General features: G+C 39.0%; 2 protein-coding genes across 3 annotated transcripts in view; one reads left to right on the top strand and one right to left on the bottom strand.

The window, feature by feature from the left end:
- The window catches only part of ntrk1 (neurotrophic tyrosine kinase, receptor, type 1), a 30,587-nt gene extending 23,002 nt beyond the window's left edge, over positions 1-7,585 (top strand). For both annotated transcript variants that reach the window (XM_010885337.4, XM_010885338.4), the window contains exons 17-18: positions 2,501-2,682; positions 6,836-7,585. In XM_010885337.4, coding sequence (XP_010883639.2) covers positions 2,501-2,682; positions 6,836-6,869 — 216 coding nt within the window. In that variant the 3' untranslated portion in view covers positions 6,870-7,585. The remainder of the gene's footprint in view (positions 1-2,500; positions 2,683-6,835) is intronic.
- A 1,010-nt stretch (positions 7,586-8,595) lies between these two features.
- paqr6 (progestin and adipoQ receptor family member VI) overlaps positions 8,596-15,031 on the bottom strand; it is a 28,338-nt gene continuing 21,902 nt past the window's right edge. The window contains exon 8 of the mRNA XM_010885339.3: positions 8,596-13,449. Within this exon, the coding sequence (XP_010883641.1) occupies positions 13,184-13,449 (266 nt within the window). The 3' untranslated portion in view covers positions 8,596-13,183. The remainder of the gene's footprint in view (positions 13,450-15,031) is intronic.

Raw genomic sequence — 15,031 nt, 5'->3', positions numbered from 1 at the left:
ATAACAGACTATAAACTATAAATAAACTATCCAGGAAACAAATATAATCTACACAATGACAACCTCACTAGAGATGCCTTTTTGATCACCTATGTCTCGAAGGCTAAGGAAAGCTCCAACTTCGTAGAATGACAATGGGCCCATGTTTACTAGAGCTCATAGAGGAAAAAGAGGCATGTTGCATTTAGCCACCTGCTGGGTGGGAGGGAAGGAAACAACCATTTAGTCTCGACTTTACCATTCAGGGGGTGAGGACAACCGTTGGCATGTAGAAACTCTGCCGCTCTGTAGCACAAGTCTAAGAACAGTCGTGGAACACATTTGGAGTTCTATGTAATACTCATTTTCTACCTGCAATCCAAAAAGATTCGAGCTGGAGTGAGAAAGTGTTCTTTCTGGAATTTCCAAAAAGTACACTACTAGAAGGATATTCAAGTGTAGTCACACTGAATGATGAGATACACCGATCAAACATAACATTATGACCACTGACCAGTGAAGTGAATAACACTGATAATCTCGTTATCATTGCACCTGTCAGGGGATGGGATATACAGTATTAGGCAGCAAGTGAACATTCTGTCCACAAAGTTGATGTGTTAGAAGCAGGAGAAATGGGCAAGCGTAAGGATCTGAGCGACATTGACAAAGGCCAAATTGTGATGACTAGATGACTCTCCAAAACTGCAGCCCTTGTGGGGTGTTCCCGGTCTGCATTGGTCGGTACCTATCAAAAGTGGTCTAAGGAAGGACAAGCGGTGAACTGGCAACAGGGTCATGGGCAGCCAAGGCTCATTGATGGCTGGCCCGCGTGGTCCGATCCAACAGACAAGCTACTGTAGCTCAAATTGCTGAAAACTTTAATGCCGGTACTGATAGAAAGGTGTCAGAAAATACAGTGCATCACAGTTTGTTGCATATGGGGCCGCAGACCAGTCAGGGTGCCCATGCTGACCCTTGTCCACTGCCGAAAGCACCTACAATGGGCATGTGAGCATCAGAACTGGACCACGGAGCAAATGAAGAAGGTGGCCTGGTCTGATGAATCACATTTTCTTTTACATCACATGGATAGCTGGGTGCGTGTGCGGCGCTTACCTGGTGAACACATGGCACCAGGATGCACTATGGGAAGAAGGCAAACCGGCGGAGGCAGTCTGATGCTTTGGGCAATGTTCTGCTGGGAAACCTTGGGTTCTGCCATTCATGTAGATGTTACTTTGACACTTATCACTTAACTGAGCATTGTTGCAGACCATGTGCACCCTTTCTTGGCAACAGTATTGGCCTCTTTCTGTGGGATAATGTTCCCTGACACAAAGCAAAAATTGTTCAGGAATGGTTTGAGCAACACAACAACGAGTTCAAGGTGTTGACTTGGCCTCCAAATTCCCCAGATCTCAATCCAATCGAGAATCTGTGGGATGTGGATAAACAGGTCCGATTCATGGAGGCCCCACCTCGCAACTTACAGGACTTAAAGGATTTGCTTCTAACGTCTTGGTGTCAGATACCACAGCACACCTTCAGAGGTCATAATGTTATGGCTGATCAGTGTAAGTGTAAATACTGTACCCCAACATCATACAGCCTTCTGGAACATCATACGGCCACTGGATAGACGGTAAAGTAAACTGATCATAGAGAGGCTAAAGCACAAGATTTCCATGTGTTTATAGTCAATCAGTGGGTTCATCAGCGGGCCCAGTCGAAGCCTTTCAGGTTGTGCCCAGAGAAGTGGACTTTGTCCTGACCACAACTGCACCATTATGGACTACAGCCCTCTCTCCTTTCAAGTGGAGGGTGGATCACTTTTCCCCTCCACTCAATTCTAATCTTATTGGACATCATCTTTGCCCAGGGCCAACGACGTTTAACCTTGTTAACCTAATCCTTCCCAGCAAATGATGGACGTGCGTAATTATCATGTCGTCTAATTAGGAGATAAAGGCAGGGATAAATCATCTCGAACAGACAGGGAGACAGACGGCCATCTTGGAAAGTCACTATGAATCTTTGTTCTCTTATGAAGATGATTGAAAGGGTATTGTAATATGATGGGGCTCAGTGCTGACAGGTCTTATTGGATTTGGTCAGGGATATTGAACTCTTTAAAATGGTTAAATCACTGACTCTTTATATGCAATATTGTGCCAAGGGCAGTCCTTGAACAGGAATAGGCATGGTGGAATGTATTCCTTGACAGTGATAAATACATCAAGCCAGTGAATGGGTGACAATTCCTGTTAAAAGCTCTTTCATTGTTTTTGCCAGAACATCTCATCTTTAGCTCTAGCACCATGTCATTCATACTTGTTCACAACTTCACTTATTGAACTAAAGAATCTTCACCTCAAGCTATAAAGGAGGCTTGAGCATGCCTACTCACATGAATATAACGTGATAAGCAGAAAATTGTTAAAAGTTACAGACATAGTTACTGTAGCTATCTCCTTCAAGTCTTAATCCACACCACCTCTCCCTGTTTGCTCACCCACAGGCCATCGAGTGCATTACGCAGGGTCGGGAGCTGGAGAGACCACGAACCTGCCCGAAGGAGGTGCATGTACTGATGCAGGGCTGCTGGCAAAGGGAACCACATCAGAGGCTGGTCATCAAGGACATCCACAGCCGTCTCCTTGCTCTGGTCAAGAGTCCTCCTCTCTACCTGGACATCCTGGGGTAGAGTCTGGGAGGGTTGGGGGGGAAGGGATTTGTCACCAGGCAAGGGGATCTTAAGGTCATGGGGTTTAAATGGGTGTTGAGAAGGGGTGGAGAATGGATCCTGGTACAGGACTACACTTTGTCCATCCCTAAGCATTACCATAATTTACCTTAATTGGACTAAGATGCGCCCACACAACCTCGGATTGGATGTTTGGTCAGATTAGCTTTAGCCAGGATCTGGTCTGACATAGAACACTGGGATGGAAAGGGAATAAAGTGAAATTTACCCTAGATACTGATCTTGGGTTATTTCTGAATTTTTTCCCAATAATGGTTCATTTTAGCCATGGCAGAAGGGAAGCTGACCTCAGATCAGTACGTCACTGAAACTTCACCGAGGGGTGACAAAAAATCTTAGGGAGAGTGTTAATTCCAACTTCCTGGTCAGTATTTCATAAGCTGGACATACTATATGGACACTGGCAGCATCCATGGCGCTTCAGCTTTGCCTTACCATCCCAATTACCATCCCAATTACACCCCAACAATCTCTGTCCCTGGCTGAATCCGGAAATAAGAGGATAAGCCAGACCTGTCAAGTGTTTACTGTGTGTTTTACTGTGTAACTGAATGAGTGTTGTTGTGATGATTGGTTATGCATGACTGAAGAAGTACAGACCATAGTTTTACTGTAGCAGTATTCACTGTTGCCTGACACACCGGTGAAGTTTCAGAGGCTCAGTGTTTTACAAGCCCAAGCATACTTCTCTTTTTAGGGGTGAAATTAGTAAGAGGCCATCTTTTGGTATTCAAGCTGTGTAATATAATCGTCAAGAGGGAAAAGGATTTCAAGAGAAGCCTATTGTGCCAAGTCAATTGCACTAATCAGAAAGCTTTCTTTTCTTAGGCAGTTATATAAGATCTTTCATAATTCATATGAACAGCCCGAGCCATAGTGAGAAAACTGTATATATTGGATATGAATAGTAGCTGGAGTTCTTTATGGCAATCAATGTATTATACTGATCACTTATCAATTAGCATTTCCAAATAGAAAACATTAAGGGAGAAGGGTTAGTTGGGCCACACCTTGTTGCTAGGAAACTATATCTGACCAAATATTTAGGAAAGACAAAAATACATACATGTAATTGATTCTGGAGCAGATTCAAGAGCAAGAGTGGTGAGCAAATTCAGATCAAAAAATTATTTTCAGTCAAATAAATGTATTGTTTTAAATAATTTAAGTAATTAGTTGTTTTAAGTAATTCTCTATAAAACAATGCAGATAATTTCAAGATATTTTCTTTAAAGATGATTTCTAAGCTACAATATCATATCAACAACCTAGCATGAAAGTGTAACCTTATAGCTGTGTTGGGTAATATAGTAAACATTTTGCCTTGGGTTAAGTTGAGCCAGTGGCATCCATACCCTATTCTAATTTTTATTAAATGTATTTATTTCCTAATTTAACAAAAATGTCAGTTGTGTGCATAACATTTGCAATGTTTCAAGCATAAGAACTCATTATTTACAGAGCAGAGTTCATCAAACCCCATCTGCAAATGTACAAACAAGCAAAGGATAGCCCTCTTAGGTTCTTGAGAAAGCATCAGGGGAAGAATACAAGTATCTTGTATAAATTGTAGGTAAGGATGGTTTATGTAAAAGAAAATGGCTCAGTTTAACTCACTCTTCTGTATTTAATTACCCAATTACTTTCAACCCAAAACCCAACTATTTTTTGATTGAAAATGTCCCTGTTTAATGCAATTTAATTACTTCACTAATGTGTGTGTGTGTGTGTGTGTGTGTGTGTGTGTGTGCGGGTGTGTGGGTGAATGTGCAAATATTGCAACGGCAGGTTTGACTGGATGTTATATACTGTTGATACTGCTCACTACAGTAGTTAATAGATAATGGAATACAATAAAATGGTTTGTATTTCTCCACCAACTAATTCTAAACATTATAATAGATTGGAGTTGTAACATTATTCTTTTCACTTATTTATTAATCATCTAATTTATTATTTCTGTCAGAGTAAATTACAAAGACAATTAATTGTAAAAGGAATATGTTTTGAAAAAAGCAGGGTTGAACTTCTATAAATTGCAAAGAAGGTGATTTTCCTGACATTCCTACATTGTTTACATTTGAATGCTGTCCGAGGCCAGTGAGTATCCCCGAAAAATAATGTGTGTACGCAGTGCAAGGTTATAGCTCCTGGCTTCAGGTTCAGTTACATAGCCTTAATGGGAAAGTGTCATGTTAACATGCCTTATATTGTTTGCCTTCAGGCTTGAATAATTGGTGGGCGTGGTGTAGGAGAACAAATATCTACAGAGTTCATATAAATATACAGAAATTTACCATATGTTTCAGCTTCTTGCCTCCATCAGTGATGTACAAACAATTTAAGGAGAAATTGTTAAGTGCTGTGCATAACAGGGGCAACATCAGCAACAGTAGTGTGGCTAAATATTGGGAAATATGAAGATTTGGAGAGAACAGAAAGAAAATAAAATATTGAAATGTTACATAACTGATAAAAGACACAACAATCTGGGCTACATAGCGATATCATGAGTAATAGATACACAAAATCTCCAAACAGGCTAAATTGTGAATAACATGCAGGCAGGGTTAAGTTCTCTGCCACTGATCATGTTTTCAAGCTGCAGACGTAGCCACACCAATGATCAAAGTCAGTTAAAATAAGTAAACTTAGCCACCAGTAAACCTTAAATGTGGAGGTTTAAAATATCCCTCTGATGGCAGATTGACTAATTGATTGACTAAATCTAATCTGGCCTTTCCATTCTTGAGGCTTTGCACCTTGTGGTGAACCCTCTGTATTTGCTTTCCTGACGTCTTCTCTTTATGGTACACTTGGATAACGGTATGCCTACCTCCTGGAGAGTGTTCTTCACTTGGCTGGATGTTGTGAAGGGGTTTTTCTTTACTTTGGGAAGGATCCTACAATCATCCACCACTGTTGTCTTCCATGGACGTCCAGGCCTTTTTGTGTTGCAGAGCTCACCAGTACACTTTTTAACCAAACTGTTGATTTGGCCACTCTTAATGTTCTCTTTGGTGGATTTTCTTTTGGTTTTTTTTGCTGCCTAAGGATGGCCTGTTTCACTTGCATTAAGAGCTCCTTTGACTGCATGTTGTGGGTTCACAGCAACAGCTTCCAAATGTGAATGCCACACCTGAAATCAACTCCAGACCTTTAATCTGCTTAATTGATTAAGAAATAATGAAGGAATAGCCCACACTTGTCCATGAAACAGCTTTTGAGTCAATTGTCCAATTACTTTTGGTCCCTTGAAAAATGTGGCTACTTATTAAAGAGCTGTATTTCCTAAACCCTTCTTTCAATCTGGATGTGAATACCCTCAAATAAAAGCTGAGAGACTGCGCTTTAAGCCCATATTCATTATTTAACTGTAACTTGAATACGTTTTGGTAAACAGCCAAAATAACAAACTTGTGTCAGTGTCCAATTATTTCCAGACCTAACTGTATATAGCCTGAATTGGCTGATACATTTTGAGATTTGAAGTTTTAATTCTCTTAAGTGTTTTTTGTTTAAATTGTGATTAAACTAATTCATGGAATAGGAAAAGATGAGCATAAGACACAGGTCGCAATTTGATTTAGAGTCTTAAGAGCCCTTTATATTTAATTTGAGAATAATTAGAAAGTACATTCAAATGGGCTTTTATTGTTATGCTTACAAAAATGAATTGGGGGGAGCATTTATATTTTCTTTGTAGCCAATATCATCTGTTTGGTAAGCAAACAACTTTGGATTAAAAGAGACTGCACAAAACTCCTTAAGCAGGGGAAAGTCTCTGGTAAAATCCATCTAATTCTCTCGACTTTCTTCTTTAGTAACACGTAACATGTTTCTAGCTGAAATAGGATGCATCCAATGTCATCAATAACATAACGCATGCCAACTTGTTGCCTCTTTTACCATGATGAAGGACAACTAGTAACTGACTGGGAAATTCCTTAAACTTGGTAGTTAATTAATTAATAATTATAATGAATACAGAAAACGGAGGTATCTGAAAGAATATGGCCTGATGCACACTTTGTTTCTCATCCCAAGGACAATACCTAACTTCTGGCTATTTTGCAATCCTATGTTTAGAATCGCTCCTAAAAGAGATCCTTGGCGCATTTGAAAACCTCGCCGTGGAGATATATTTCACCGATCGTGATGACGTCAGTGAGACACTCAGGGATGTTAACGTTTTGTAATGATCGCAAGAATGGACCCTGAAGTGTTTTGTGATATTGTGGCTGGACGCACACATAGGTCTCCTTCTCCTCCTTCCATGAGCAATTGTGTTGCCAGTTCAGCAGTATTAAATTAAAGATGCAGTGTGGAGCTTTTCTAGATTTCAGCCAGCTGATTACATGCACACAAGCCTAACTGTTTAATATGTCATCCGTCTGGTCTAGTAAGTTGCACCTTTTGTATGATATAATATGAAGCCAGTTTGTAACATTTGATACATACATAAAGGTTCCTAAAATGCATCTTTAACTAGCCACATATAACTTTTGTTCCTGTTACACACAAAATAGTCTCCTTGTTTGTACAGCACAGATGAAGGCAGAAGCTTATGGCTTAAATAAAAAAAAGAAGCACCGTAATCTTTTGCCATTTGTTATAATTTCAGCATTGATTAAATTAAATATATAATTTTTTGCATCTAATCAGCCTTCAGATTTTTTTTTCCATGTTTTTTTTATTGTGATTACCTTCTGAACAAAAGTAAACCATTGGGACACCTTTGAATGTGAATATGTAAATAGGCTGTATTGATGTTCAACTACTGTTACCCTGTTAATTTGTATTGTCAGCTCATGAATAAAACAACCATTTGGCTCAGTGCTCTGTCTTGCGTGTATCTTGTCAATGACATGCTATCACCCTCAAGTTGTCTATCAACATACAATACATGTTTTGGAAAGACTGAATACTGACTAAATGCTGACTAAAGGGCATATCTTCCAAAAGCACCTGTCATTTTGCAATGGCCCATAATTAACTATGCACATCACACAAACAGCAAGTTTGCAGATGAACATTCACCCCACACATCAGTTACTGGAAGTTACACATCGCAATTTTTTGCCAACAAACAATGAAATACACTTTGGGTGTATTTTCCTCTCACTTTTTTCCATCTCGACTCCCCTAGGAGTGCTAATGGGTTGTGAGTAATGCTATCTCTCTCTCTAGTGGAGATGAAAACACTTGTTAGGCTCATGTCTGCACCACCGTGTATCCTATAACGTCTTAGACAGAATCATTCCTTTAACCCCAATTGAGATTTTCGTATTAGCCACCTCCCTCTAAGACTAGAAACAAAAAAGCCTGCCTCTACCAACTAAAGTCCCTTATAACCACTCCACATGAATCAAGACCCCAGTGCATACTTTCCTCAATATCCCTTTCGTAGAGACAACAATCTTAGCATTTTGAAGTTGACTGAGAGAGAACAGGAAAGTAAAACTACCTCAAAGCAGAAGTGACATGGTTTTCTGTAAGTTACCAACATTTGGTAGATTTTTGCAAATACAAGAATTCCAGTCTTCTAGGTAAGGCGGACTAAGCTTGGCAGCAAAGGGTGCTCTACAAACAGTTCTTGTTGGATATACTGATGGAGGAAACTAATTCTTGTACAATCATGCCCCCTACTGCTAACAACTATAGAGACTCAAATCCTTTGTTCGATTACATATTTTTTTTATAATATTTGTTTATTTTCAGTATTTCAATGATCTGTGAAAGTTTGTCATCTGGTGTATTGCTTAAAAACTGCAGCCTTATAGATGATCCATTTAAACAGATTCATTTATATACACAGTTGACTGATAAACATGTTAACGCCACCAAACAAGGGTGTAAGTAATCTTTATTAGAGACATTATTCCAGTAATACAGTATAATAAGGCATTGTTTGTTACATCCTTTTAGTAGACATAACATGCAAATAATTTATCTCAAAAGAGATCAAAAGACTGTTTACATGTTTTCCCTCGCAAACTATGTTACGTTTCTAGTAGAAATGTATGATGGGCATTAACATTCTTTAAACTGCTTCCTTCCTCTTTGCTGAATTCTAGCCTCTTCAGGAGTCATTAATGTGAACAGTCACAATCACTTCCAAGAACCAAGCAGTAAGATGAAGAAAGCACCATATCAAATGTATGTTATTAGGATAAAGGCTGTGGTCAAAATCAAACTGGGGCTGGAATTCTATCAAGTCTGTTACTATCAGCCCAGCTATGTTTACACAGTCAACATCATCTATCCCATCTAAACAAACTCTAACAGAGTTCTCAAAACCATACCGTAATTTACTTTCACCATTGGGAAAAGAGATACTGAGTAAATACTGCAATGCAAATTTATAGAACTGCTGGAATAAAATGTGTGTGTGTGTGTGTGTGTGTGTGCCTCTATACTACATGTGAGCCATGTTCTGTACTCTTCTGTAAAAGAAAGGTTAAACCTGCAACACATTCCATTTCCTTCACTGACCATAACATCACTTGCTAATCCCTCATCTCTCATAGCCTTTACACATGATACCATCACCGAATCAGTATTATGGTTAGTATCCTACATGTACGCAATTTGTGTTTGAGATGGTATTAATAACTTGTCCTGAAATAAATAAAAAAATTATGTAACGGCACAACGCTTACAGGCATTTCGTTTGAATAATACTTCAACAGTAAGTGTAGATTAACACTTGAGACACCACAATTTCTCGAATATCTGTAGACAATTGCTACTAACAATGTTATATCATTTTAGGGAGAAGTGGTTTATTGGTACCCATGAACCTGCAATGACCATCACAATATAACATACATAATACAACAGTGCCAAGAATCTGGGAGATGAGGTAGACATCTTTCGTTTAGTTGTGTTTTGCATCATATAAGATGTCTTCCATCACATGGCTTAAATAAACAGAATAATTTGGTATGTCCTGTCAATGGCACAATGATGGTATGTTTTAGAGAGAATTTCAGTCATTCTCTGGCATTTAGACAGCACCTAGCATTATACAGAAATGTATAATGACCGTATGTGGTAGAAACACTATGTGGTAGACATGAAAAAATAACAGTTCTCCCAAAATTCGAGTCAGAACAATAAAAACGGTGTATTCACAGGAACACATACTGTGGAGAACGATGGAGTTTCCATGGAAACGTACCTCTGTAAAATGGCACCTGTCTTTTAATCATAGGCATGGTACTGTGCTGGAGCTTTTAGGTCGACGTTTTGGAACAGGCAATCTGAGAGAGAACTAGACTGGTCTGTAAATCTATTCAAGTCATAGCAGTGGGGAATCAATAGAAAAATAGGGTCAAGCAATCGAAACTGCATATTTAATGCAGATTCAAATAAGGTTGTATTGATTATTAAAATATACTGTATAATGTTGGAAAACTGTATAAAGTTGGCCAGTTAGTGAGAGTGTAGATAATGTTAAGTCATTAGAATCATGTAATGGATTGATAAATGATGTTACATTTTAAATCCACCAGTGCTTTACCATTGTTTTCCAGCACTCGGCTTTCACCTAGCCTCAAGAGCCTTATTCAAACTCCAGTTATAGTAGGTTAAAGTTGTGAGCTGAAAAAACGGTGGAAGGCAGAAGAACGATGTGTTGTTCATGTACATTTCCTTCCTTTTTTGGCTTCAAATTAATTGATATTTCTCACATATGAAATTTACATGATGTTTCTCACATATTATTTTTTGCACAGACAGATGCACAGACAAATATGATTATTATATACAGTTTAGTGGATCAACTGCAGGCAAAGAAACAGAGAAAATAAGGCCACTTGTGAAGAGAGGTAAAACTTCCCTTTTCTTGGCTTAGGTGGTGCATAACTGCAGGGTGTGAACCTTGGTCCGCTGGCTGTTGCCCACTCATAGCCAAAATGCACCATTAACTATTAACTATTAAATGATGTGTAGAACTGACCATGAATATTCAAAAATAATAATTTTTTGTTGAAATTGATGCAGTTATATATATAACTATACATTTATAATCTGGGTTTTGGGAGGCATATTTTGGGGGTATAGGATCTGGTTTAACTATTGGGAGAACGGGCATTTAGCTTTTGGGCCAAGGCCATTCATACAGTATTGAATAGCAGTGTGTGTTAATGTTAATATATTTTTTATTAAAAAAATAAACTTGTAATCTTTACTCTGAATGCTCCATTTCTTAAACTGTAAGCATGTCAATTTCAAACACTACATTGTTCATCTAATTAGACTTTGTCGATCACTTTGAAAAGCAACTACCTGAAACATTCGTAAAGCCCCCGGATCTTAAATTGACCAAAGAAAATCATTTGAAAAAATAGCTCCTGATCTTCTATAATTCCGATCGGGCATTATGACATTGTAGACGTGTAGGCGGCTAGCGGAAAATCTTCCGCATGTACGTTCAAAACCCTGTACTTTCTGTCCAGGGCGGGGCGGGGTGGCGGGGGTGTTGGCTAAGCCCTGAATGTATTGTGATCCAAGCGACGCCTCTGGTAAAGGCTACGGTCCTGAAAACATTTTTCCACATTTTAATAATTTAGCAGACATTCTAATATCGAGTGATTTACTGTAGTGTAGCATACATTTTCATATTGGACGCCCTTGGAAATCGAACCCACGAATGTTGTCTTTGCAAGTACCATGTTCTACCATGTCCTATAGCCGCCTGACAACTTTATGTAAAGGTGCATCCTGACGCACCGCAGGGGTGTCTTTTAGCAGATTATGATGTTGCAACCTAGATATTTATGATAAAGCCATGATGAGTCCATGGATATATTTTTTCACTGCAGAGTTAAGCACAGTGTAAACCCTGGTGTAATGACACCATCTTTTCTGTGATGAAACAGCCATTGGGTGGGCAGACACCTTTTTCGTAGCTCCAATTCTTGTTTTCCAATAGAACAGATGTCTTAGTAATTCAGTAACTGATGTATGTTGACATGGTTATTTTGACATACTCTGAGACACTGGTCTCCTACACAAGTTTAGTGTGTTTGGCAACATTCATGCAAGTACATGTCTTGATACCTTTTTTCCTGTCTTCTCTAAGATTATAACCTTGGTATTTTCTAGTTGTTACAACATTTTTTAACTAAAGCTTTAGGTAGTTTAGCACACATTTGGGCTTAAAGGATTTGTGAGACACTGGGCCATATTCAAATAGTGACTAACATCAAGAAATGTTATATGTCATCAATATACTATTTACAAGTATGGTTTACCAGAATGGTTTGCCTTCTGTGGAGTGTTTTGTGGGGTTTCACACTCTTATGTAGGTTTCCTAACCAGGCATAAAACAATTGAATATATTTCACTATAGGTGAAAATACAAGTGTCATAACAATGTGTGATGATAATATTATGAAAGGTTATGACAAGTTATGTCAGCTTTAATGACATGTTATGATGGTGTTATGACGCTATGCTTCAGGTAAAGTTTCACCAAACATTCACCATCAGTTTTCCAGCATTAGCAAGCCAGCTGGTTAGATAAAACATGATACATCTAAAAGTTACAAAATCTTATAGCTTACTAGCCAGAAACTAACCAGGAGAATCCTTTCAATTGCTCAAATTAAGCATAAATTCACATTTAGGAACTTTCTCTGTTGCCAAAAACAATAACTTTACCTGGTGCAGTTATTAATGATGGAAATTATTATTGGTGGGTACATTTTACCTGCTTCACTGAGAGGTACCCATCCTTCCCAACTGCTATGCCCTGGGCCCCTCGCTGTATTGGAATAGCCCTGCATTGCAGATCTGTAGCCCTGAACAAATTATGGTATTTGAGATGTTCCAATAATGGCTTACAAATTATATCAGGACATGCTAACACTAATTAAATACAAAAATATGAATATTACAGTTCCCTGCAAATAATAAAAAAAAAAATCATCTTTGATATACAAAACTATGATAACATATACAGCGCTATGGATAACATTTTAATCACTATTTAAGAAAAAGGCACATACGTACTCTTCGACATCATAGAGCACAGTCTTTAAAGTGTAGATAAAGAAATTGTTGCATATACTTCGACTTTAAATACCTATGTAACTTTGAATAGCAACCAATTGGATTCAATAACTAAAAGGCTTTAAGAACATAATTGGGTCTTGAGCTTTCATGTAAAACGCAAACAAATGAATAATCTCATAATTAAAACTTATGATGAGGTTAACTTTAGTATAAAAATAATGTAGAAAAAAAAAACGCCTGTGATAAAGGTTCAATAGGGTTATACAAACATACTACCTTGTTTTAACAGTTATAATAGAACTCCTTTAAAGTTATATCACAACTCTTCATTGTTATCATTTCCAAAGTAGGAAACTGCTTGAAAGGTTTTAACCAACCCTTGTCCTGGGTGGTCACGGGCTGCAGGGAGGGCCGTCACTGTTGTTTGTGTTTGCTGGGCGGCGTCAGCGGGTGGCTGGCACTGTGGTGGGAGTTCCAGAGCAGGGGGGCGCTGAAGGTGCCAATGATGCCTAGGTTGAGGATGACACCAAGGGCCAGCGCACCTAAAGTGCCCAGGAAGGAGGGCACGGCTGCCTGGGTGATGAGCCACGTCCTCCGTGAGGTCATATCTGCTAGCACCGCCTCCATCTGGAAGTGGGTACCCACCACGGCACAGATGTGGAAGAGCTGGTGGCTGTGACCTGAAAGGAGAGATAGAGGAGGACAAATCTAATTTAACATGGGATTTCTTGGGTTTAAACATTGAAGCAAGATATACCAGCTTTAGTCATAGTATCCCTATTGAAATATATAAACTGAATACACTGAGCCTGAAAACACTGAGCCTGAAAACACTGAATACACTGAGCCTGAAAACACTGAATACACTGAGCCTGGAAACACTGAATACACTGAGCCTGGAAAAACTGAATACACTGAGCCTGAAAACACTGAATACACTGAGCCTGAAAACACTGAATACACTGAGCCTGAAAACACTGAATACACTGAGCTTGGAAACACTGAGTCTGAAAACACTGAATACACTGAGCCTGAAAACACTGAATACACTGAGCCTGAAAACACTGAATACAGTGAGCCTGAAAACACTGAATACACTGAGCCTGGAAACACTGAATACACTGAGCCTGAAAACACTGAGCCTGAAAACACTGAATACACTGAGCCTGAAAACACTGAATACACTGAGCCTGGAAACACTGAATACACTGAGCCTGAAAACACTGAATACACTGAGCCTGAAAACACTGAATACACTGAGCCTGAAAACACTGAATACACTGAGCCTGAAAACACTGAATACACTGAGCTTGGAAACACTGAGTCTGAAAACACTGAATACACTGAGCCTGAAAACACTGAATACACTGAGCCTGAAAACACTGAATACAGTGAGCCTGAAAACACTGAATACACTGAGCCTGGAAACACTGAATACACTGAGCCTGAAAACACTGAATACACTGAGCATGAAAACACTGAATACACTGAGCCTGAAAACACTGAATACACTGAGCCTGAAAACAACTGAACACTGAGCTGAAAACACTGAATACACTGAGCCTGAAAACACTGAATACACTGAGCTGGAAACACTGAATACACTGAGCCTGAAAACACTGAATACACTGAGCCTGAAAACACTGAATACACTGAGCCTGAAAACACTGAATACACTGAGCCTGAAAACACTGAATACACTGAGCTGAACCTGAAAACACTGAATACACTGAGCCTGAAAACACTGAATACACTGAGCCTGAAAACAATGAATACACTGAGCTGAAAACACTGAATACACTGAGCCTGAAACACTGAATACACTGAGCCTGAAAACACTGAATACACTGAGCCTGAAAACACTGAATACACTGAGCCTGAAAACACTGAATACACTGAGCTTGGAAACACTGAGTCTGAAAACACTGAATACACTGAGCCTGAAAACACTGAATACACTGAGCCTGAAAACACTGAATACAGTGAGCCTGAAAACACTGAATACACTGTAGCCTGGAAATCACTGAATACACTGAGCCTGAAAACACTGATACACTTCGAGCATGAAAACACTGAATACACTGAGCCTGAAAACACTGAATACACCTGAGCCTGAAACACTGAATACACTGAGCCTGAAAACACTACACTGAGCTTGGAAACACTGAGTCTGAAACACTGAATACACTGAGCCTGAAACACTGAATACACTGAGCCTGAAAACACTGAATACAGTGAGCCTGAAAACACTGAATACACTGA

This window comes from Esox lucius, chromosome 20 (genome assembly GCF_011004845.1).
Source record: "Esox lucius isolate fEsoLuc1 chromosome 20, fEsoLuc1.pri, whole genome shotgun sequence".
In the NCBI taxonomy this organism is placed as follows: Eukaryota; Metazoa; Chordata; class Actinopteri; order Esociformes; family Esocidae; genus Esox; species Esox lucius.
The sequence above is the reverse complement of the archived record's forward strand: the minus strand, read 5'-3'. Positions and strand labels throughout refer to the sequence as shown.